General features: G+C 53.1%; 1 protein-coding gene across 2 annotated transcripts in view; it reads left to right on the top strand.

The window, feature by feature from the left end:
* Positions 1 to 25,414, top strand: part of RXRA (retinoid X receptor alpha) — a 114,956-nt gene that overhangs the window by 39,465 nt on the left and 50,077 nt on the right. Inside the window, exon 1 of one of the 2 annotated variants that reach the window (XM_054084053.1) lies at positions 6,951 to 7,035. The exons of the other annotated variant lie outside the window; for it this stretch is intronic. Within the exon in view, the coding sequence (XP_053940028.1) occupies positions 6,969 to 7,035 (67 nt within the window). The 5' untranslated portion in view covers positions 6,951 to 6,968. Of the gene's footprint in view, positions 1 to 6,950; positions 7,036 to 25,414 lie in introns of those variants that run through there. 2 annotated transcript variants of the gene reach the window in all.

Here is a 25,414-nt window from a genome sequence, read left to right as displayed (position 1 = left end):
AAGGCCAGTTTTCTTGTACTTAGAAGTTCATTTTGCCCATGAACTGGCCAGAGTCTGGGCACAAAATGGGTGCAAGTGGCCCTGAATGGAGCAGTGGCTGTGGGTGCTTCTGATGGCACCGGCATCGTCCTGGGATGCAGGAGGAAAACAGGCTGAGTTGCACTCTGACAGCTAAAACCCATGCATCGCCTGCAGCCACCTCGGTGGGTGCCCGGGTGTCCTGGTGGTACAAAGAGGCAGGTTTTGGCTACTGCGGACCTGGTGCAACTCTGGAGCACCCCGGGGAATGTGTGCCATGCCTGTCCCAGTGAGCTTTGGGTACCCCAGGGAACCCCATATATTTGCTACAGCCAGGCCAGGGCTTCATTTTGCAAAGAAGGTCAATTTAGATGAGATATGAAGAAGAATTTCTTCACTATGAGTGTGGGGAGGCATTGTCGCAGGTTCCCCAGGGAAACAGTGGCTGCCCCATCCCTGGAATGGTTCCAGGCCAGGTTGGATGGGGATTTGAGCCCCTGATCCAGTGGGAGGTGTCCCTGCCCATGGCAGAGGATGGAACTGGATGGGCTTTGAGGTCCCTTCTGACCCAAACCATTCTATGAGTCTATGAAGTCTGACTCTGATTGTTGATTTTTTTCTGCTGATATCTTTGGGCACAGCTTACTTAGAGGCAGATTTCCTGACTTTGGCCTCATCTCTGGCTTCAGATCCTTTTTTTTTTTTTTTTATGCTCACAGCAAACATCCGTTTTATCGCACTGCAAGTCCATTATCGCCAGCTTAACTGGACGCCCATCAGGACCGGCTGTGCAAATACATGGGCAGCAGAGGAAGCGGCTCTGTGCTGCGGATCCCTGCCGGGAGCAGGGGCTCTGCGGATACTTCTTGCCCCTTCCCAGCGGCTTCCCAGTTTCGCTGGAGTGCGGCCAGCTCAGTGTGCTCCCCCTCTTGCACAGGGCACCCCAGATGGCTCTGCATTATCTTCTACTAAAGACAAACGTATGCAATGTGTGCACACGTATAATGTAGATATTTATATGATGGATGCACAGTTGTGGGTTTTATGGTGCCAGGGGAGTAGCTGGGTGGTCTGCACCCCAGCTCACTAGATGACAGGGTGGTGGAGGAACATGAACCCAGTTGCTCATGTATCTTGGTCCGATGGTGCTGGTGAGCTGCTCAGCGCTGGTCCTGGACACGTGGTGAGGTTTGGCATGGCTGTGATGCTCGCTGGAGCAGTTGGGTAGGGTGAGGTTGTTCAAGGGCTGGGTGCATCGTCCCAGGTTGCCCAGTGGATACGAGATGTCTGGACGTTAAGGGTTTGTTGAAGCTGTGTACCCCTTTGCTCTGCTCCCCAACTGCCCTCTATGGGTTCCCCCCTCTGGATGACGATGTGTGGGGATTTCTTTGGTGACCTCCTCATTGCTCCCTCCCTCCTTTGTTGAAACAACACCTTTTCCAAAGCTGTGTTGTGGTAGAACCTGCAGCTTCTCGCTGAGCAGCCTGAGAGACAGACATGCAGGGGACTGCTTCTTATAGTAGCCATACAGGGCGCGTCCTGTTGCCCCCTGGCAGTGGGATGCCACCTCTATAGCATCTCAGCACTGGGCTACCTTGTCTACAGCCCCCCAGCCAGGAGGTGCGGTGGAACGGGAGCAGATGGGTGCCCGTCTGTGCCTGATGTTGGGCAGGGTCTTCTCTCTGCTGCTTTTGGCCTCGCCGCCTCTGTTAGCTGCTGGCAGTGTGGTTTGCAAACAGGACTACGTCAGCATCAGCGCTGCTCGGGGAGGTCACCGGGCGAGACAGGCAGCGAGCAGCGGCAGCGACCGCTGTGCCCTCCGCCCCGCTCGCCTGCCTGTTGCTGCGCGGAGTACCTGGCCAGGGGAACGAGGCCTCCTCCTTCAACAAGGAGGGAAAAATAATAATCTCCAAGCCAAGAAACTCCGAGCTGCTGGGAGCGTATTTATCGCGGTGAAGAAAAAGGCTCTGTTCCCTGCCTCTCCGCAGCGGCTGTTTATCACACACACACAAGGGTATGGAGAAAATGTTCCATTTGTTGGGTACAGCCGTCAACCCACACAGCGTATAAATTAAGGGCTTTTACATGCAGAGTTCCCGAAATAAAACACACACACACACACACAAAAGAGAGAGGAGTTTTGTGTCGGTCCCGACACGCTGCCTCTCCCTGGCTGTCCCTGCGTCCCGGCCGCCGCTGGCTCCCGTTCAGGAATTCCACATTATCTCTGACCGTTTCCAGCTTCCTCAGCAGGGAACAGCTCTGCTTCTGTCTTCCTGCAGCCACATCTGGAAAGTGTTAGGCCAGGGTGTCAGCCGTCAGAGCCGGGCGGCTGGCATGCGCTCCCCCCGGCGCACTTGCCCCCACCGCCCTGCGTGCCTGCTCAGGCTTTAGAGCTGCCTTCCTTGGAGGGCGGCAGGGCTGAGTTGTAGCTGCCTCCCCTTTTTGGGGAGTTTTGGGGGAGCTTTTGTAGCTGCCGTGGAGGTGGCAGGCAGAGGTGGCTCTGTAGAACCCCATGAGTTGAGCTCCACAGGCAAGGATGCTCTGCTGTGATCCTCAGCTCTTCTGGGGAGAGATGCGATGTAAATCCTCCTCTTGCATGCTTTATGGGGACTTTCTGCTGGCTCAGGGGAGCTTTCAGCTCCTGACTTTGTTTCTGGGCTGGCAAAACCTGCATCCCTGGGTTGCAAAGCAGTAGGATTGTAGTATTGCTTATCACTGTCTACGGTTACCTGAAAGGAGGTTGTAGTGAGGTGTGTGCAGGTCTCTTCTCCCAAGTGACAAGTGATAGGAGGAGAGGGAATGGCCTCAAGTTGCACCAGCGGAGGCTCAGGTTGGACATTAGGAAAAATTTCTTCACCAAAAGGGTTCTCAAGCACTGGAATGGCTGCCCAAGGAGGTGGTGGAGTCCTCATCCCTGGAGGTGTTTAAAAGATGGGTAGATGAGGTGCTCAGGGATATGGCTTAGTAATGGACAGTTGGACTTAATGATCTCAAAGGTCTTTTCCAACCTTCTGGTTCTATGATTCTAGCTGCTGGGGGTCTGAAACTTATGTGATTCCCTGATGCTACTGTGGGATGTTTTGAGAGGTGCTCCATGTGCTGAGACCCATGGCTGTGCTTGTCTGTACTGACTGTGGGTTTATCTCACTGGGATTTCTTCATACGTAACGGGCAACCTGGGGCATGAAGGCATTTGGCTGTCAGCATCTCAATCCCTCCAAAGAAACCCCCACTGAGTTTAGGGGGCACACTGAGATGCTCAGCAGGACAATTGCAGTAGGGGAGATGAAAAGACCTCCCTGCAGCATCCCGGTATTTCTGGGATCCCACTCTGGTGCAGTGTGTCTCTTGTGGTACCTGGTCCCTCACTGCTGGTGTGATGGTGGCAATGCAGAGGGAAAGAGCTTTGCAGAAGGCAGGTGGATCGGGACTGATGTGCCCTTCAGAACAAAGCACATGGAGAAAACCGGTGCCTTGTTTTTAAAAAGAGGGTAATGACAGTGACCTGGAAGCCGGCTTGTGTGCCTTAATGAGCAGCGTGTGCGATGCACATGAGGGTCTTCAGCAGGGTGGGCTGGTGGAAGTGGTTAAATGTGCCCTATCTTGTATCAGCCGGCATCGGAGAGGCTTTCCTGCAGCCAACTTTTGGCTTTTTTTCTTTTTTTTCTCTTGCTTTTAAACTGGCAGCCTTACCATTACGGGATTTTAGAATTAAAGAAAGAGGAAAAACAAAAATAAAAAAGAGAAGAAAAAGAGGGAAAAAAAAAAAAGAGAAGAAAAAGAAAACAGGCCTTGGTTTTATAGACCCTACAGATGCATCCGGCACCAAACTGATCCCAGATGCAGCTCCACTGTCAATAGTGTTACACGAGGGATCAATCCCCTTCATTGTTTTATGTGGCCTCTACAGCATCATCAGCTAATTAAAGCTAATGGGTCCCAGAGCAGCACTGACAGCATCTGATCCTATCAGCCTGCGCAGTGCAGCCGTTTGAGCTTGATGGGCCACTCTGGAGCTGGATCCTGCAGTCCAGACCCTGGAAAGACTGTATTGACTGGGGAGGATCAGGCTACAGATCAATGGGAGTTGTTGTTAAACAAACATTGCCAGATTAATGTCAGCTCCAGGGGGAGGAGGTCGATGGCTGCTAATTCGAAAGGGGTGGGAGGGAGGAAGGGGATGTGGTGACAGCAGTGAGGAGGGATGGACGGGGGAGAGGCCAGGCTGTTAAAATGCTCCCTGTGTCTGTGACAGCATCTGAGTGTTTCCCGGTCTTGCATTTATCATCACTCTGGGTGGGAGGCTGTGCTGGAGAGGAGCCTGGAGGCATCCCCCGGGGGCATTTGAGGTGCCTAAATCCTTTTGCTTTGTGCCTTCAGGGGGACAGGGTGGTCTTGGGTTGTCCCCAGATGGGATGGGGACCCTCATGCCCTTTCTATGCGCTGACCTTGCATGAACATCTCCAGTTCTTGCTCTCTCTTTTCCCATTGTCAGCTGGGACTCGGGAGGTGTCAGGGATGCGTGTTGGGAAGGTTTCCATTCCCACAGTCGAACCAACCTGGGCTGCAGCTAGTCTGTTTTGGACTCTCTTCTGGGTTTTTTTTCCCTAATTCTTTCTCCCTGCCCCATTTCTGTGTTGCCGGGATGGTGAGATGGGCTGGCAAACCCATTGCTTTATCCCCTGCCACCAGGAGCAGGCAGGAAAGAAAACTCTCTTTCCAAGAGTGTTTTAAAATCTCTCCCGCTATTACTCTGGGATGAACTATCCCAGCAGGTGGATCTTACTTTTGTTTGCCTGCAGAATCAGGCAGCGCATTGCTCGCCCCTTCCCTGTCCACTGCGCAAAGCGGATTGAGCTGCTCCGTGCTGCACGGCTGGCTCTGTGCTCCCGGGGGTGGGGAGTGCGTGGCCCCCAAGAAGCTGGGCAGGAAACCTAGGTCAGAAGAAAAAGAAAACAGGGACCCTGGAGTCGCAGCACTTCTGCTGAATGAGGGTCGTACCCCACTTGGCAAGTTGATGGGCAAATATAGCTTGAATGAGCAAATCAGCCCCACTGGGTTAACTGGAGGACTTGGGGCTCTGCCCAGAGACTCGCTGGAAATCGAATGCCCTAAAATTAACGTTTTTCCTCCTATCCCACTGAGGTAAAATCTGTCTGGGGGAACCGTCAGGGTTCTGCAGCTTGTTGGTATCTCTCTGGCTCCCTTTGCAGCTCCAACGCCAGCCAGCAGCACTGGGAGGCAATATCCAGCCTGGTGAAAGGGAGAACTGGAGGAGAGGGGCAGGCTCCTGGCACGTCCCTGCCCCATAAAACAAGTTGATAATTAAATCTTGCAGCTTTTATATGAATTCCAGGGCATTTGCCTTGGGCTGGAGCCATCTGTGACGTGCACCCCACCCTCCCTCACCTTTCTCTTTGGCTCTCTGCGGCTTTAGTTTTTCTTTCTTTGGCACTGGGTGAATGTCATGCTGTGGGGAGCCAAGAGCCACAGTGGTTCATTCAGGGGTACATCCTCACTCCATGCAGCTCCCTGCTGGTCTCTGGGGCCTCATCCAGCACCAGCATCTCCATCCAGCCCCTCTCTGGGCTGCTTTCCTATTGTGCAGAACCTGCACATGCCTGGCTGGCTCTGCCCCTCTCTGGCCACCGCTGGCCCAGGCTCATCGGCAGGAAATACCAGCCAGCTGTGCCAGCCTGTGCGCCCACTCCAGCACGGCTCTTCTCTCCTGCAGCCGTGTGGGATGAGGCTGTCAGATCCCCTCTCGCTGGGGCTGCGGGTTGGCTGCTCCCAGGTCGCTGCTGGGTAAACCAGCATTATTCACGCCTTCTTTCTGGCTTCCCTTTCCCAATTCTTACAAATTTGTGGCTGTGTTAAGGTGCAGAGTTCACCCCAAATTTAAACCACAGGCGGTCTTGCAGATCCTTGGATTTAGGAAGGTGTTGGCTGCACCTCTGTGTGTGTCTCTTGCTGCCCCATCTTCCTCCATGTCTTCGTCCACGAGGTGCACAGGAGCGCAGCGGTGGTCTGCCCTGGTCTGCATCCCCTTGATGAGGCTGGAGATGAATCAGATTCCCCAGGCTTTGTGCCGTGTTCCCTCGGTGTCCCTCTCATCTCTTGCATAGCTCTAGGATTTGGGACCTGGGGATGTGTTTCCAGAGCCAAGAAGTCCAAGTACTGGTGGGTTGTAGACATTTCTTTAAGCCCCTGAGCAGGTGGAGGATGCTTTAGAGTTGGGAGTCTTCCTCCAAGGAGCTTTGCCCAGGGGCTGGGGGGGGACACCAAGAATCTCTGGATTTGGTGCAAAGCACAAAGGAGACTGTGTTGTCCAGGTCTTTTATTCCATACCTGCAGAATCTGGGCTGGGGAGGGTCTGTCCTTCAGGATTGGCCCTTGGCTTTGGATTTTGCATTCCCTTCTGTCTGTCAAACACTTTACTGAGAGGAAAAGCCTGAGGAAAGATCCCTTCCACCACCACTTTTTCATCCATTGCACCCTGCATCCTCTTATTCTGAGATGTCTCTTAACCAGGCTGTTCCCACTGAGCTTAGTGGGAAGATTTGAGAAGTTATTTGAACATCAGGCTCAAAGGAGGCGGCAGAAACGCTCCCGGAGCTGTGCTACCAGCTGACATCTGGGTGCTCAGCAGAGCTCTGGTGTCAGCGCAGCTGAAAGCAGAGGAGGTGGGAAGCCCCAGACACCTGCAATTTGGTTAATAAATATTTATTTGGAGGTGACAAAGACTCTTCTGGATAAAGCCGAGTTAGTAGAAGGAGGATTGCGAAGGAGTGACAGGGTGTGCTTGTTTTGAGGGTTTACCATGGGGATGTTGAAACGAGCAGCTGATGAACCAAAGGATGTCGAAATCCGCATTCATTTCCCGATTTGGGCTGTGTGACGTCCGGGGACACAGGCAAACGTGCCCCCTTAGCGAGAGAGTGCCTGATATGAGGCACCCTGGTCCTGCGGGGGCTGCAGTCATCCAGCTGGGGCTGGGGTCCCCTCCTCTCATGGGTAAGATATGACGGGATGGGTTGGGAGCTGGGGAAGACTCAGCTAGGTTGGGGTCGGTATGGATGACAAAAAGGCTAAAGTTTAATCGTTCTCTTAAAAAGAAGAAGTGAATGGAGGGAGGTGGCCTGGGATGGGAGTGTGATGAGTGCTGTCACCTTGCTGCGTCTCCAGGCTCTGGTGGATGATTTCATGGTGCTTGGAGCCAGGGGCAGGGTGGATGCTCCAGGCAATAACCCCATCCGCCCACACAAAGGTAGCCTGCTCTTACTGGGGAAATGGAAATGGTTTGGTTTCTCCCTTGGTCCCTTTGTGTGTGATTTGGGGAGAGGAACCTTTCTGTATTGGGACTTTGGGAACATTTGGAGACTTCACATAAGATCAACTTCCAGCTGGGCTTGACAGGGCTTTGGGACTGCCATGTGCTGTAGGCAGCAGGGATGAGATGATCTTCTGGGAGGCTGCTAGACCCTCCCATGGCAGGGTCAGCTCACCCTTGGTCAGTCCTGGTGCTCAACCCTGCCACCTCTCTCCTCCCTCTAAGCAAGCTGACATTTAACCACAATACCCATCATTACCAGTAAAGCCCACTGTAGACAAGATGTGGTACAGATTGCTGCAGGAAGGGCTGCATTTAACCAGGATGGTCTAAAGGCTGACAATGATATCCATCCCTCTCCCAAAGCTGCTGCTGCTTTGGGCCTTGTATTGCAAACAATTGCTGGCGGTGCCTCCAGCTGCAGTGAGCCAGAGGACGAGCCGGCAGCTCCGTGCTGATGACTCAGTATCTTCTGGCTTCCGAGGAAGCGGCTGCTGGAGATGCTGGTGTGCGTGGGCAGCAGGGCAGCGCTGGGCTCTGCCTGCCAGGCTTGGCCACGTCCTGCAGTGGCTCAACCCCACGCCACGCTGGGATATGGCAGAACGTGGGAGTCAAAACCACTTGGTTCCTGGCAAGGCAACGCAGTCCAAGCAGCTGGTCTGCAAGCATGTTGGGGTGCTGGGGCTGGTGTGCTGTTCCTGAGCAGCTCTAGCTTGGGCTGGACACAAACACAAAGAGTTTTTGGTCTTGGTTTTGCTTGTACGGGGAAGGTTTTGGCAGAGACCTTCCCTTACTTAGTGGGTTTTCAGGCACCAACCTTATTGAGCTGAAGGCTTGATGTGAGCCCGCCTAGATGTTCCTGGCTTTGTGGCTCTTCGCACTTTGTGCTGCTGTGGAGGAAGGAATTGCCGCTGCCCCCACTGCCAGCTTGCTCGTCTTCGCTGTGGTTGCTTGTGGAAATGGGTTCAGTGAAAACAGGAAACACCCAGACCTGGCATCGGTGGAGGTTTTACCCCCAAGGACCAGCGTAGCTCATCTGGGGTGCAAAGCCACCAGGCCACGTGTGGACAAGCACAGTGGGGCTGTTGAGCTGCTCCGTTGTCCTCTCGCCTCCTGTGGGGATGGGGTGGCAGTGGCAGAGCTGGCAGCAGCGGGGAGAGAGAGAGGGAGCTTGTGACCCGAGAGATTAATAATAGAAACGCTGGCATCCGTTTTAGATTAGCGAGAGAAAGCTCAGTACCCATCTCGCCCAGCATGTAACTTTAATGCCGAGATAATGAGCAATGATATTTATTTGTAAAAGATCTGGAGATATCGCTGCCCAGGGAGCAGCCAGGAGCTGTCAGAGCCCGCTCCATCCCCATGGCGGCTGCTCCGAGCTGTAACCCAAGCCCTCTCCTCCAACCGGTTCACTTTTCACGCTCCAGCTCCGTTAACCAAGCAGGGCACGTGGTCCGACTCAGAGCCCTGGCTAAGATTTGCTCAAGCTGCTCGTGATTTGGGCCGTTGCGGTGAGATGTCTTCTCTTGCAGGATGAGTTAGAAATATCTCCCAGCACCTGCAGGGCGAGTTTGCCTCCTCCCAGCTGGGTCCAAGAGGGTGTTTAAAGCAATGACTGCTCCTGGTGTGGGGAAGCAGTTGGGTCGCATGGGCATCTGGGCTTCATCAGACCCCTGGTCTGGGGACAGGGCTGCTCCTGCTCCCCTTTCCCTGCCTGGGTTGGTTGGAGAGGGATGAAGGATGCACACACTGCCGTGCCCAGCCTTGTGTTGTGTAACTGGACAGGAGGCAGGCTTAGGCGGTATTTGGCAGCTGGGTGTCCCTTCCTCATTAAGCCATCCCTTGGGTAATTACTGGGTTAAGGCCTGATGAGATAATGCTTCATTATTTTTGTGCTATTGGGGGATTAGGAGCAGTGGGATTTCTCAAAGGCTTTATCTCTGCTAAGGTCCTTGGGCTGCGAGGCACGTTTGCAGGCGGGTAAGAGGACGTGGGCTCTGCCAGCCCTTTGCCACTGCTTGCCTTCCTGCGGGAGTACGTGCCGGAGGCTGGGGGTGGTGGGGATGGGTGCAGTGGCGCGGGGTGAGTGGGACCCTGCATGGGGGCTTCTCGTGCTTGCTCCTGGCAGAGGCTGTGCCGCGAGGGATCTCCTTTAATGCTGTTGCAGCCCCATTCATCACTGCGTTGCAGCGGGCTGCGCGCCAGCGGGAGGGAGGAGGTGACACTTACAAATAAACAGGGAGGTGGGTGGTGTGCGCCGAGGCAGAGAGCGGAGGGCGTCCCGGGGGGCTTCTCCTGTGATTTATGGCTGAGACGACACGGAGCTATCAGCACGGCCTTTGGAAGCTGTTTACTAACAGTGTCATCTCCTGCCTGTTACGCTGGCGTAAGCTGCTCGTGGGGGTTGCGAAGGGAATACATCCCCTGTGCATCGCTCCTGTGCCGTATCCTGCTCCCGGGCTGCTCGCACCCTTCTCTGGAGCTCAGCCAGGGTCAGCCTCAGGGTGCTGATGAGATCAGCATTCAGCCCTCCTTGAGAGGCCCAGAGATGCTCTTGTGAAGGAGTTTGGGTTCCTGGAAGCAGGAATAGAGTGAAATGTCCTCAATGAAAGAGCCCTGGCTCGGCGGGGGCTCCCCTCCTCCCTGCCACCCTGGCGCAGCCAGCCCTCGAGCCAGAGGGATGGAGCTGGCATCGGAGCGGGGAAGCAGGCAGGCTGGACACAGGCCAAGCTGCGCACTTGATCCAAACACAGCTGGAGCTGATCTGATGAAGTGAGAGGTTAAGAAGAGAGCATCTGTTATCTAAAGGGGACACACAGTGGGAAACTGTAAGCTCTTTATTCCCCCCACCCCACCCCCTCTGTTCAGTGCATCATCCCTGACTTTATTTCTTTGATTTATTAAGGAAGCCTGAGCTTCCGGGGCTGTAATTAAGTGCCACTGTGTGAGCTTTTGATAGTGAGTGAATGATATAATGGCTTGCACGTTTGCCGTCTGCTCAAGTGCTTTAGGATCTAGATAACGTGAGGAGGGATGTTTTTTGCCCAGCAGGGAACCGCAGCAGTGCCGGGGCTGTCACGGCAGGGTTTAGCAAAGCGCAGCAGAGTCTGACGGAGGAAGCAGGGAAAGATGCAGGAGCTGCTCAGCAGTGCAGTAGAAGTGCTGTTCAGGAGGGTATCCGTGACCCAGGCTGCAGCTCAGCTGAAAAGGGAGTTCACATCCTCTTGCAGAAGACCATCACGGCATCTTTGCTGCGGGGTGTCAGCCCTCCCAGATGCCCTTGTTCCATCCCAGACTTCCATGGTGCTGGAGGTGGATAGGGGACCACAGCCCCTCAGCCAAGGCTTCTGGCTGTACCATGGTGCAATCCTTGCCCCAGGGTGTTTTTAGGATAGAGAGGGCTCAAGCATCCGTAGCCTTGAAGAACAGTCCGTGTCAGGAGCTGGCAGCATCCCACCTGATATGCAGGTTTCCCTCTGCTGCCGGAGGAGTTTGCTGGCACCGTGCTGGTACGGAGCCCGTGGCTGGGCACCTCCTGCTGCCTCCGCTGGAGGTGCCACGAGGATTTTGCTGGAGCTGTGTCACCCCGTGCACCCTCCTGCAATTCCTTGCATGCCACTTCTGTCCCTGCATCTCCCTGCACGAGCAAAGGCTATCGGGGAGGGGTGGCATTTCTAGGTAGACATGCAGAATGTTATCGTGATGCCAAGGGAAAGGTCCTCTACTGGCACTGGAACAGCTGCCCAGGGAGGTGGTCGAGTCGCCTTCCCTGGAGATGTTTAAGGAACAGGGGGATGAAGTCTTAGGGACATGGTTTAAGGGAGTGTTAGGAATGGTTGGACTCGATGATCCAGTGGGTCCTTTCCAACCTGCTGATTCTATGATTCTACGATGATTCTATGATCCTGGGTCTCTAAACCTGGAGCCTTGGGTGAATGGTGTGGTTTGCAGTCTCGCCGGCCATCTCCGTGTGCCGTGCTGCCTGACACTGGGCTCTCTGGTGCTGCTGGTGGCCCTGTCCCTGTCCCTGTCCTTGTGTTGTCCCACCCTGGGACCTGGTGGTCACTGCTGATGTCTCTGGCTTTCCCCCGGGGCTCAGTTCTGCCTTTGGTTCTTGCGGTGGCTGCTGAGCCTCCCTCTGTGCTCAGCAGCCCTGCTTGGACATCCCACTCACCCACGTTTGGTTTTTAAGGACCATTTTTAATATATAAACAGGATTATTTTAGTGGCTTGGCCAATGGCCGCAGAAGGACCAAGCTCAGGGGCCGGAGCGGTGTTTTGCCTGTGTGCACATATATTTTTTGCTGCTGTGGGGGCGTCAGGAGGAGGAGGAAGGGGTGAAGAAAAAACCAACAACCTACATATAAATAAACTTAAAAATAAATAGTGACAGAGATTATTTGCTGCTTAATGAACTAAAATGTCCAACCTCCCACCAAGCAGCAACTTTGTTTATAAACTATAGAAAGGGCTTTATTTTAATGGGCAGTAAATCTCATTCATCCCCAGCCCTGGCCGACAGGAGCATTCGGGATGAATAGGCAAGTGCTGGACGCAGCTTCCTCGCTCCTACGCTCCCTCTGGCCAGCTTCTCTGCTGGGGATTTTTTCCCCTCTTGTCCACGTTTGCTATTTTCTTTCCTTCTTTTTCTCCTTCCCAATCCTTTCTGCTGTGCCAATAACAGGGTTATCTGGCCAGGAAGAAAGGAGGACTCCGTCGCTGTGCCTCGGCGTGTCACATCCGCTCGGTTTTGTTTATTCACTTGGAAAATGCCCCCTCTCTTCTGTCTCTGGGTGGCAGCTGGAGAGTGGCCTGAGATAATCACGGCCTTATTTTTTATTTATTCCTCTTAAATAAAGCCTCCTCTAGCCTGCAGGCAGATTTTGGTCTGGTTGCCCCCATCCTGCTCTGTGCTCCCTGCTCTGCAAACGGGGCGTGAGAGTTGCGGTGATCGGAGCAGAACCCCGATGCTACAGGCAGATCCCTGGGGATCCTTCTGGTAGGGGATGTGGTGTCTCCCGTGCAGGACCAGCAGTCGAGCAATTGCAGGTGCAAAATACCTACTGATATTCTGTCTTAGGCAGAAAATTGTGGGAAATAAATATACGATCTGAGCATCTATGGAAGTGAGGGCATGCGAGCTAGAGGTGAGATGTTTGGGACAGGTTTGGCTGCTTTTGGGTTGAAAGGGATGATGACAAGTTGTTCTGAGCTAAAAACAGGTTTGGGAGCTGGTGAGGCATTGTGTGACACACGGGTGAGTGCGTTGCTGAGATTTGAGCTGGGGGCTCAGTCTGCTGGGAAGTGATGGGAGCGTGTCCCACCTTGGGAGAGGGACCACGGGCAGGTCGGGTGGGGATGTTGACGTACCTGACTTTCCCCTGGGATGAATCAGGCACTTCAGAAACTTCTGACCGTAACTCGTAGGGCTCTGTACTCCTAAGGCAAGAGAGAAGAGCATAAATTATCTCTTCCAGTTTGAGTTTAATATCCATAATCTGCCATTAATCAAAATGGGACTGTGAGATCCTTAGTTAGGCCTAATCAGTGCATAATGGATTATCTACAGGAACTAATAAAAGGTAATTATCTATGCTTTGCAAGTTCCAATTACTGTGCTTATATGATCAATTAATTCTTCTAACAGTTTCCCAGGTGCAATTTGTGTGACAACATTACAGTGACTCCAGGCAGAGGCTCAGCATCCCGAGCTCTCCCAGGTGCTTCACCGGGACGAGCCACGTCTATGCAAGGAGCCACTGGGCAACCAGGGGCTGGCGTTGGCAGGCTTGCAGCCCTGCTTTGGTAGTCCTGTCTCAAGCAAAAGCGCTTCAGCTTGTGCTGTTTCCCTCTGCAAAGCAGGAGTCGGAGTGCGGGTTCGGCAGCCGCTTGGCCTCGTCCATCGCTGCACGTCCCGGGGACGTTGCCCCCTGTCTCAGCATCACCTCAGAGAGCCCTTCTGCTCCCTTCCCATGCCCCAGTCTGGCCAGCACAGCAAGCAAAGGCAGCTGGTTCCAGTCATCTTCTTCTCCAGCCTGTCCTCACGTCCCTCTCGCTGGCTTGTGGAGTCATAGGAAGGTCTTAAAGGAGGTGGAAATATTCCAGCAATGTCTGTGCAGTTATATGGATGGCTTAAAATTGCAATAAATTTGAGACACTTTACATGTCCACTTGGGGCCCGGCATTGTGATGGTAATTTGAAGCAGATTGAGGCAACTTGTGGCAAAAGACAGATCTAAGGGTTCTAGCTGGAACGTGGGGATGGAGGACGAGAGGTGGCGAGGAGCGAAGGAAGACACCATTTCTGCAATGCTGTTCAGAGCTTTGGAGCCGGATCCTGGGCGTCTCTTTGCAGTAGTGCAGCCCTGACTAGCGACTCATCCTGTGGTTCTTCCTTCTCTTTTGGGGGGAGTTTTTGAACCTTCTGGAACTCAGGGTCATCTTCTGGTGTTCCATTGTTATTTTTCCCTGCTCTCCTTAAAGATGAAATTAATTCATTTGTTTAAGTCATCTTTCTGGGAACAGTCTTGGTTTTGTAGGCATTTTCGGTTAACAAGGGAAAAAGGAAACCCACAAAAAAAACCCAACAAAACCAACCCCCCAAGCCTTTCTACTTAAAGAAGAACCCCTCCCAGCTCTCGCAGTGACCATGATACAACTACTGCTTTGTTCTCTGCGTGGTTGATGTTGTTTCCAGCTTGCTCCGAGCTGCTCCACCAGCCTGGGACTCTTCCGAACATGGCCAGAGGGGAATGGCTGTTTCCTCCTCTCTGCTCTTGCAGGGCCTCTGGGATGTGGTGGCATTGGTGGTGCAAGAAGGGTGCTTGCCGGAGGACGGCATCTCAGTGAGCTTCCTCTGCGTGGTGGCCACAGCTGCCTGGCTTCATGCGAGTGCTGCATTTCAGTAGGTTTGGGCGTGCCTGCAGCTTTGCTGAGTCAAGGGACGGGGAGGTGGATGCTTCCCATCTCCATCACCTGCAGGGGAAACTGAGGCATGCAGGCAAATGAAATATCAGACCTGAAGGCACAACATGATGCTAAGGACAGGAACCAGCTCAAAGTGCAGTGCAGATGCCCCAGCACAGCCCCTTTCTCATCCCCATCACTGCATGCCAGCCCCTGGCAGGACTGTCCTTAGCCCCATGCTGTCCTCCTGTGTTGATCGTGGAATCATAGAATGGTTTGTGTTGAAAGGGACCTCAAAGCCCATCCAGTCCCACCCCCTGCCATGGGCAGGGACACCTCCCACTGGATCAGGATGCTCAAAGCCCCATCCAGCCTGGCCTTGAACACCCCCAGGGATCCCCAGCAGCGTGTGCTCCCCTGCACCCGACAGCTGCCGCTCTGCTCCTGGCCTCATCCACCACTTCCTTCAGTCTTGTTTTCCAAGTCTTGGCTGCTGTGTCCAGCCGCGCCAGCGCACCGTGGGGAAGAAGCGCTCTTCGTACTGCTGAGAGATGCTGCCACATGCAGCCCTCGCAGCACCTGACCGCAGCACACAGCCACTTCCAGAGCTGCTTTTTTCTCTTCTTTTCTTTCTTTTGTTTCTGTTTCTCATTTTTCTTCTTTTTTCTTTTCTATTTTTTGCTTTTCCCAAGCAAGCCACTACAGGCTCCTCTAAACGTTCCCCTGAAGATTATTCTCCCACTTGTCTGCAACGTGTTTGTAATGCTGAAACTCCCATTGCCCCATCCCAACCTCCTGCGCCTACTTTGTTTTTTTCTTGGCTCAGCTTCTGGATTGTAAGGACCAAGTCTGGGCATGCCAATTCCCATTCAATACATTTTCATACCTTTGATTCCACCTCTCCCCCGACAGCCCGCATCCCGGAGGCTGTGCAGACGTGAGTCACTGCCTCGCGGATGTGTCAGCACAGTGCACGGCTGAGAGGTTTGCCGGATAGTGGTGGGTTTCAGAGCTTGACGCCCACCCACTGGCTGCCTCCGGCTGATTTATGCCTTTCTGGGGCAACTCGTCTTGCACTAAACTCCAAAATCAGTTTGACGGCAAGGTAGCAGGGTCAGGTGAGTGATGCTGGTCAAGAAGCTCAGGTTCCCAGCGTGGGTGCTGGGCTCACCCGTGGGTTCCTGGGTGCAGGAGAGCAGGGATGCTGTGCCCCAGCGGGGCTGTCTGCCCTGCGGAGCTATTCAGCATCAGGTAGATGGTTGCAGTGGGTAGAGTTGTGTGCATTTGTGTCATCAGATAGTGGTCAAAATTAATTAATTTAATACTTAGGGTTGCACTAATCACAGGTCTTGTTTGATAAAAAAAAAACCCCAACCAACCCTGTTTGATAGGATTTGTGAAGTGTGGACTCGTGGGGTCGATGGAAAACTGTTGGCTGCAGTGGTTGTAGAATAAAACTAAGACAGAGCACATTTAAAAATACCACTCGTGTTGACGTAGAATTGCTGCTAAATAGCTGCTTGGCGGCAGGAAAAGACCAATAACTGTCGGGATTATGATGCGTGTGGTTTGGCAAAGATTGGCTTAGCAAGGGTCGAATGCGTATAGGCACATGGTTAGAGACCATCTTTGCATTTGTTTGCTCACTTTGTTTTAGTTTGAAACTCAAACCTCTTCCCTGTGGTTAGATCCTCCCAGCTAAGCAAGTTTTAGCACAGAGAAGTTGCTTAAGGAAGAGAAAGGATGCTGGACGCGGTGTAAAGTGAGAGCGACCGCTGTTACCGCAAATGCTTCCCGACCTCTGTTAACAAAACCATCGACGCTCTTTGCTTACTTCTCTCTGTTCGGCTCCTTTTCCGGTGCTGTTATTTTCTAAGCCAACCTTGCAGATTTTATTATTACTGTGTATTATTTAGTAGTGCCAGAGGTGTACACAGTGCTTTACAAATGCAGGGGAAGAAAAGGTCCTTCCTCAGAGGATTTTTTATTATAATTGAAATGATGGAGTAGAAGTAATTAAGGCTGAGAGGGGGCAGGCAGCGCTGCAGACCCATGTCAGAGCAGCAAGGGAAAAGGACCGGCTTGGAGCAAGGTCCTTGTGATCTTTCAGCTTGGCCTAGGGATGCTGATCTTCAGCAAGGTAGGTGATTGGAGAAGCATCGGCTCTGTCACACCAGGTTAAGCCATCGTTCCCTTTTCTGACAACAGTGAGATCACAGGGCTTCGAAAAGGAAAGGGAATAACAATCAAGGACTTGTGCCACCTGGTAACGCACTGACCCAATTGTGCACTGCTGTGTAAGGGAGAGAAATTCCTTCCTGACCCTTGTACTCATCAGCCCATGCCCTGAAGCATGAGATTTGATTTTCTTTATCTGGCGTTCCATAATTGCAGATGTCGTGTTTGGTACTCCTCGTATTTCACCTCTCGGAAACAGCGTCTGCTGCATTTAGCTCAATGGACCTTCTCCTCTGGGAGTTTGATCCTGACTCTTTTCTGGGAAGTGCCTGGAAGGGAGGGAAGGAGACCTGGTCCCAACGTCCTCCTCCCCAGCACTTGAGGGTTTTCCTCTGCTACGTGGTGGTTGCTGGTGGCTCAGCAGGGGAGGGCAAGTGTCCCCCCACATCATGGTGCATTCTCCCCATTGCCATGGACAGGCTTTGTTGCAACCTGCCTGAAATATTTGGAGTTTAATTTGTTATGTAGCTATTTGTGAGAGTCACTTAGGAGTTAGGAATTATTGTCGCTCCCTCTGTTTGCTGGACCCCAAGGAGCAGGCTGTGCCAAGGCCAGGACTGAGTCCTGCTGCTGGTTTTTCTTTCGATAAGAACGCACTTGAGGATGCATGAGCACCTCAAGGGTCGGAGAGGACCCCATGATATGTGAGCAGAAGGTGCTTCTTGTGCCCTGTTGAGATAATCTTTCCCTCAAGCACGGCTGAGGCTGCGTGGGCAGCAATTGCAGGCATGGCTTGGGGTCAGGGACCAGGGGCTTGGTGGGTGGTGGCAGCCATCAGCTGTTTCTTCTCATTGACACTGGTTTCTCTGCGGCTTTGCTGGCCCTTAAGGACAGCGGTTTGTTTTGGCATAAGAATAATGGGTGGAAAGTCCATTTTTCCCCCAAGTTCTCTGCTGCCGGCAGTGAACATCACTCATCCCTTCCAGCTACCAGATCATCTGCCTTTCTGCTCCAGCCGTTTTGGGTTGAGAAAGGAGCACGAGGGCTGCGAAAGTTAACACAGCCCTGATAAACCTGCTGCTGCCTGCTCCTCAGCTCGGTCCTGCCTCCTCCCCTGCCGGACACCCAGGGGTTCCTGTTGGTGCCCTCTGAGCAAGGAGGGAGTCGGCAGAGCCCATCCGGAAAGAGTTAAAGGCTCTGGTGCCTTCCAGCCTGGGGAAGTGGAATTAGTTACGTCCTTCAATAGAAGCTGGCCAGGTTATAAAAATGACAAAGGAGCATAAATCAATAACAAAGTTAGTGTTTTCTGGGAATGCCAGACACGAACGGAAGAGTACATCAACACGGGTGGTGGGTGCCGTGATGTACAGGATGAGCTGCCCTGCCTGTGCATCCCTTGCACGGGCACATGCAAGGTGGCACCATCCTTTTCTCCTCCCCATCATGTTTGTCTCACCTGGCACCGTTGCTGTCGCAGGCAGCTCTGCGTGCTGGTCCTTCCCTGGTGTTTTTGGTGCAAAGCTCCGTTGATGCCGGCTCCCGCTGGGCACTCATTCAGCTTAAGGCACCAAGGAGGCAGCTCTGAGGTACTGGAGAACAGGCATTGCAAAGGGTGCCGTGGGGAAGTCAAGCGTCTGATTAATCTTCAGGACACAGGGTAGTGTTTCCACAGCACTGAGGTAGCTTTGGAGGCCACGTTTCCTTTTCCAAAGGGACTTGGGCATGTCTGGAAAGGAAACGGCTTTCTAATTAGATGGCTTGAAAATCTTTACCGTCGCTCGTTACAAATCCATTAATCAGCCCATATTGAAAGAACTGCACCGCAGAAATGACATTATTATTATTACTATTATTAGTATTATTTATCGTTTAGATACAAATGAGTTTAATCCCTTCCTAGCCTGGGCCATGTTCAGAAAGGGACTAAATGTCCCGGTGCTGCTTCTTGGCTGCAATGTCACCTGATTTCTGTGCAACCATAATCCTGCCTGGGATTTTCAGCAGTGCTTTAGCATGGGCAGCTTTAAAATCTGTAAGGAAGGGGGAAAAATGGCTCAGGGATGTAAATAGGAGGAGGTGGGAGGGATGGGGCTGAGAGCGGAGGTGTGAGGGAGGGGTGGAAGAGCAAAGGCTGCCGGGTGGTTGCCTGCAGAAGGGGGCAATGGCTTAGGGAGAGCAGGGCGGTGTTGGCACAGCATTTCAGTGTTGGTGGCTTTCCCAGGGCATTAGCACATTTCCATAATTAATTTAAACTTCCTTAATGGGCCGTTCGAATGTCCTGGATTCTGGTTGACCTCTGGGTGCCTGGGCTGAGGGTCCTGCCCTATCCTTTGGGATGTGGTTTCTCTGTGAGGTGATGCCCGGTGTCTGGAACTCCATCGAGCAGCCGTGCTGTCAGCATCCTGGCGCTGTCCCCACGCCGTCTGGCCACGGGTGCTGAGCCTGAAGAGCAGGTGTGAAAATGCAGATATTGATCCGTCGCAGTTCTTTCCTGCCCGAGGTGGTCTGGATGATGCTGGCGGGTTGTGGGAGTGCAGGAGGACCCGTTCATGCTGTGTTTCAGTGGGACCAGAGATGCAGGCAATTTTTTTCGCTACCATTAGTGTTTGCTTGGCCGATTTGATACCTTTGCGTGCATGCAGACTTCAGGTGCTGCTCTCATCTGCAGAAACCTCCTTAGATGCATCAGCCACTTTCTGTCATGGCAAGTAACCCTCCAGACCCTGAGGAGAGTGAGCTTTTGGAGAGCAGGTGCAAGGGGTTAATGAGGCTGAGGGTGATGGATACCAGAGAAGAGCTCATCAGGGAGAATCAATAATCTGGGATGCTTATGCTGCTCGTTTTCAAGGGCTTGTCTTCCCTTCATCTACACTTTCAACTGGAAATAGTGATGGCAGTGCGAGCAAGCTTGTTTTTCCTGTCCCCCCTCAGCTGACCTTACGGTGTAGATAGGGTCTTATCATGCTTCAGGCCAGCTCTTTGCGAGGCTGCAGAATGGTGTATCCAGAGCACAACCCAAAGTGGACCCGAAACAGAAATTCCAACTCCAAATGCCCCAAGAACTCAGCAAACTTTTAAAGCGCCGCAGCAAACCAACCCCAATCCCCCACTGCCGGCTCGGAAGGAATGAAGCAAGACTTGGATGTGAAGGTTTCCCAGCTCCTCTTTGCTGTCTGCTGAGGTTGCCCTTTGCAGGAGAAAGGTGTGTCGTGCCTGGTTTGGATGAGGTGGACCTCGGAAGAGCGATGGTGCGATCCTCCTGCTCCCTTGCAAAACCGGCAGCAGTCTCAGCGTGCTGCGGCACATCTGTGCAGTGGGTGCTGGTGGAGTTGGGCTACCTCTGGGCAGAGTTGGGCTACCTCAGGGCAGAGTTGGGCTCTTGCTGTGACCACAACTCCGTCGCTGCTGGAGCTGCACCAGTGCAACAGTGCAATGCAGTCTTCCTTCTTCTTCTCAGTACTTGCCAGTGCTGAGAGCTCTGCCCCATGTCCCCGAGCACGCAGTGGCACGCGTCCAGCCCCCACGCTAGTGAGATGGCTTCAAGGGAGGGTTAATCATTTGCCAGCCGAATGCTGCCGGAGCGTATCTGAATTCCTTACAGGCTGTTGTGTATTAAGTTGTCGTGCTCTCGCCCAAAGCTGCTACACCAAATGTTTTGCAACAAAAACCCCAAACCACATGAAAGTAGTCGGGTTTCATATTTCATTGTAACCCCAAATTCAGGTTTGCCAAGAGTTTCAGTAGTTTTGTGAGTCTTTCCCATGAACCTTCAGCAAAGGCTGTAGTGTAACCCGGTTTTCATGAAAACCCAGGTGTAACTCCGTCGCTTTTGAGCAACTTTTAAGGTTTGTGCAAGCACAAAATTTGAAGGCTTTCGAGAGGAAGGAAGAGAAGGACCCAAAAGCATGTTAGAGCTGGTGGCAGTGTTTGCAGGGAGCGCTGCACAAATCTGGTTTAGATTGGATATTAGGACAAATTGCTTTACTGAAAGAGTGGTGAAGACCTGGCGGAGACTGCCCAGGGCAGTGGGGGAGTCTCCGTCTCTGGAGGGGTTATAAAAACATGTAGATGTGCACTTAGGGCATGGTTTAATAAGCATAGTAGTGTTGGGCTGATGGTTGGACTTGATCTTACAGGTCTTTCTCAACCTTAATGATTCTATGATTCAGTGATCCGGGGTCGTGCTGTAATTCCTTGGGGACTCGGGCATCCACGTTGCCAGGTTGGCGCTGGGTGATGCTCTCGGTGATGCTTTGAACCCGCTTGGCAGCATCATCACCAAACCAGCGCTTGTGGCTGGGTAAGTGCCGGGGCTCTGAGCATTGTGGCTCCTGGTGCTCCTGGTGTTATTTGGGGCAGCATCTCTCGTCGTCTGCCACCACTGGGGCCACTTTGCTTTGGAGCAGTGGTGAGTGAACCCAGATTTTGCTCTTGGTGTTGCTTTAGGAATAACTCTGCCAAAGTCAACGGTGTGCAAGAAAGCTCCCAAGCCGAAAAATGAAAGGTGGGTCCAGTGTGGGGTGGGGATGGGGCTCCTTCCAAACCATGACTGATGCACACCGAGTCCTGCTTCTGGGTTGTGTGTATTATTATATCCGCACGCGGATTGCTTTTTCGGCAGCGCCATCTTTCCTTTCTCCAGCAATTTCCTGAAATAACGTTAGGGAAATGTGAAAATCTTGAACTTTTGAACCTCCCCGGAGGATGGCATGCAGGGGGTGGGGGTGGCAGGAGGAGGGGGACACCGCCTTCTGCCTCCCGTTTGTTTTGGCTACAGGGATGGGGACGAGGGGTTTCGCCAGCTCCCCGGCCGGCTGAGGAGCCGGATTGGCGCTGCCCCTTATTAATTAATGGCTTTCTCATCAGTGGGTCGCAGAGGCGAGGAAGCCAGAGGAAGTTTTCTTTTGCTTGCAGATGCTGGGGAGAGGAGGAGTGCCTGGGCTGGGCGGAGAGGGCAGGGGGTGACATGCGAGAGTGATGGATGGGGCCTCGGATTTTTGGCCAGGCTCTGGACGTGGGCAGCTTGCGCCAGTGAGGAAGAGAGAGGGCAAGGGGGATACGCTGCGCCTGGAAAGTGCTTTTCCCTCTGATGAACTTCAGAGGCATATAAATCACTGCCAGGCTGCAGCTGCGAAGCATGTGATGCTGGCAAATTAATGGTCCTTCGCAAAACGCTGGCTATCGCACTCCCCTCCTCGCGTCTTAAAGGCGCAGCCGGCGGCCAGCCCAGCCCCAGGCGTGGGAATCGGGGGGCCCAGGCTGGGTTGGGGGAGCCTGATGTGCCTGACAGGCCCTGAGCAAGCTGGGGTTGGCTGTGCGTGCGGAGGGGAGCTGCTGTGAGGGGCTCCTGCGATGCTCTCCATAGTGCAAAGCTCTCCATGGCGCAACGCAATCCACGGTGCAAAGCTCTCCATGGTTTAAAGCTCTCTGTGGTGCAAAGCTTTCCTTAACACAAAGCTCTGCACAGCACAAAACCCTCTGTGGTGCAATGTTCTCCATGGTGGCTTCCTGCTCTGCTGTCCACAGTCCGTGTACAACCAAAGCCAAGATGCTCTTGAGGATGTTATTTCTTTTTCAAGGCGCTTTGGGCACGGGGTGGGTGCGTGGTGGGAGCTCCTGCGCTCTACGTAGTGGTGGCTCTGCTGCCCTTCTGCCCACCTGAGCTTTTTTGCACAGCGGTGACCTGTGGAGGACAGAGACACATCCAGGGCATGACAAAACCTCGTGGCCTGAGTGTTGAATTTGAGTTCAGGTTGGCATCAGGATGTCTACCCTTGCAAGGGACAGCCAAACTGCAGTGGGGTCAGAGGGCAATCGGAGGCTCCTTGGATCGCGCAGGGCTGTCTGGGCCACCACCTGCATCCCAACCCTCTGCTCACCCTTCACACCATCTTGCTCCTCTTCCTCACTCTCTTTTAAAAGCAGTGATCGAAGAGGAGGGGAATGCGATGCTGCACCTTCTGCCCATCGCTGCTGGTATGCAGCAGGGGGAGGGAGCCGAGCCACTAGCAGAACAGTTAAAAATTACTGAATACTTCCCTAATATAATTAGGTTTCCATGCAAGCAATTGCCTTAATTGCCAGAGGGAGGTGGGGCAGTGGGGAGGGGAGGCAGCCTGGGTGCTCCCTGCGCTGCTGTTCCAGCTGGTGTTTCACAGTCCAGCACAGCCACGCTCCACCGGGGCTGGACTGAGCACCTTTGCTGAGTGATGTCCCCAGCGAAATCTGAGTAAGGGTTTGGCCCAGGCTGAGCGAGAAGTAAATGAAAGTGTTTTGCAAACACAGCGGGGCTGGAGGTGAGCGCTGGCCGGGGACTCTGTGGGTTCGATGTCAACCCCCTTGGATGGGTTTGCTGGGAGATGAGCTGGGAGGTTACCCAGGCACGCTGTAATTTTTAATCGCTGTCTATTTTCTATCTGCTGTTGGAGCGGAGAAAGTTAGGTAGGTAGGAAGGAAAGAAAAAAAACCCCAGAGCCCCATCTGTGATTTACACGGTAAAGGAGATAAGTGGGGATTTAAAGAGAACGGGATATATAATTGAGAGGAACGTGTAATATGAGCACGGATCCAAACAGAGAGATCGTAATCACAAGTGTTAGGAGAAGCTGAGGTTTATTAATGAAACGTCTCATCTGTTTGTCAGCTGAAGAGGAACAGCCTTTCTCCAGCAGCCGGAGGTGGAGGGGGATTGCACTCGGTGTTGCCAATGCTGTCGCAGAGATTGAGGCTGCCGTCTCTCTCCCCAGGTGGATGATGTTTGGGTCCAAAAGTAAAGGCAGGATTAGAGGAAAAAAGGAAGGACATGGGGTTTAGGGAGTTGGATGTTGTCATTTCTCTCACCATAATCTACCATAGGAGTCAGGGGCTGGCAGAGCTCTGCAGCGGGGCTGATAACAGCCCAAGAAAGAGCTCGTTGGGGCCTTCCTCAAATCCTATTCCTTCTTTCCACTCTCCTGCGCGGCTCTCTGCCTTCAGGTGCGATCACTTGGAATCTCCTCTGGGAAGGCAAGGTCAACACTTGGCAGCTGGTAGTAAATGCTCCCATGGCCTCAGGAGCAGGTTCAGCTGCTGGCTTCAACTGTGCATCTGGCCATGGGTCTGGGCTTTTCCACACCTCTGATCTTCTCGTGGGGCCAAAGTGCTCCCATCTAGCTTGTTTCTCACCTTGGTGCTTGCTATGTCTTCTTCACTGCTCTTCCTGAGACCAGTGTTTGGCTGCCCTGCGGCCCCGTTCCATGCTCCTCGTTTGACTACAGCCAGGTCGTGGTGCCCAGGCACGTCTGGCGATAGCTGCTGACCCTGTGCCGGCAGCTGTTTGTGCTCACAGAGCCATGGATTTGCTTGGGCAAATCCTTTCGAAGGCTGGAGGCTGCAGTCCGGTGCAGACTCATCTAAGCCAGCTTTGGAGGAGGTGTTGGTAGCTGTGAGGAAAGCATGGAGCATGCAGTGCACTGTGCTAGTCTTGCTGGTTTTTCAGTAGCCACGTGGCTGAGAATTTAGGTGATTTGCTCTTAACTGCATAGTTTGGTGGCTCTGCTCTGCGGGTGATGTGTGACATCTCTCAGGGTAACACCTGAGCATGGTGGAGTCATTCTAGTTCATCCTCTGCTTCCTCACTTTTGGCTCTACCCCAGCGTTGCCGTTGGGACATCTTCATCCACTGAGGTTCCTCAGGCACAAGGATGATGCTGGTGGTGTTTGAGGGGTTAATCTGGGGCCGTATGCAGCTCCAGCAGGAAAAGGCTCTGGCTGTATATGAAACAAACATTTTTTTAAGGGTCCTTCCTCTTCCCAGGCCCTGTCAGTTATCTGTGGGCTGACAAAATGCCTGGAACACGGAGACCCTCTGGACATTGACCTGGCTGTGCTGAGCTCAATTAGCCAAGGCTATCTGATTGGACTTGGTGCAGCCTAATTAGCTCTGGACTCAGACCAGAAACTCAAACCCAGAGGGAGCTTGCAGGCAGATCATCCTTTGCTGCAGCCAGCCCTGGAGGGGAAAAGGCTTTCCCAAGCCTCTTCTCTGCCCCAGGAAGAGAAGTAACCTACTAACCCTGCCAGCCCATCCCTCCAGCCATGCGGCTGCTGTCAGGGGGGCTTAGACCTTCTCTCTCCCCCAGTCCGTGTTGCTGAACCCAGGGAGGGTCACGTAAGACTGGAGGCAGCTTCTTTCTCTTGAAAAATGGTGCGTGCTGTCTAGTTTCTGGAGGGAAATTGCTTTTATTTAAGGTGACCTGGCTCTGGCAGCTGCCTTCCCTATCTTGTCAGGCACCTTCCTGTAGCACGTAGGCACCCAGTTCTCAGGCTTCTTCTCTTAGACCTCCCGCTGCGATGCACAGTGGGTGGTTTCTCCGTTAGGCAACCAGCTCACTCCAGAGCGTGCTCCTGTCATCGGTGGAGATTGGGAGAAGGAGCGGAGATGGGAAGGGACGGCTGTTCTGGGACTGCACGATCCTTTGTCCATCTATGTTTCTGGCTCTGTGAGGAGAAAAGCACAAAAATGCTGGTGGGAAGGGACCTCCAGGGATCTGTTGACCAACCTACTGCCAAGCACGGGCTGACGTGTGGCATTTCTCCAAGGAGACCTGGAAAATGGTGTTCCCATGGGCTACCCTTGCACAGCTCCTAGAAGGAAGGCCCTTTGGATGGATGGCTCATCCCATGTGGATGCTCATGGGATGTCTCCTGATCTTGTGCTCAAGCCAGGCTTGCTGGGTCTCATCTGAGAGATGGGAAGACCCATGGGGCCTTGCAGTCACCTGCTGTGGTGCAGCATCCCCTAAGGAGAGCTACCATAATTGTTTTTCTGGCAAACCAATTAGTAGTGTTGCCTTTTACATGTCCCAGTGTGGCCGGTGGCAGTGCAGCTTCAGGGTGTTGGGTTGCCAGCTGCATGCTGGTGGTGAGCACCAGCGCCAGCCACGCTGGATCAATTAAAGCCCATTATGCCAAGTGAATGACTGTAATTATCTGGAATCT

This window comes from Cuculus canorus, chromosome 19 (assembly GCF_017976375.1).
Source record: "Cuculus canorus isolate bCucCan1 chromosome 19, bCucCan1.pri, whole genome shotgun sequence".
NCBI lineage: Eukaryota > Metazoa > Chordata > Aves > Cuculiformes > Cuculidae > Cuculus > Cuculus canorus.
The sequence above is the reverse complement of the archived record's forward strand: the minus strand, read 5'-3'. Positions and strand labels throughout refer to the sequence as shown.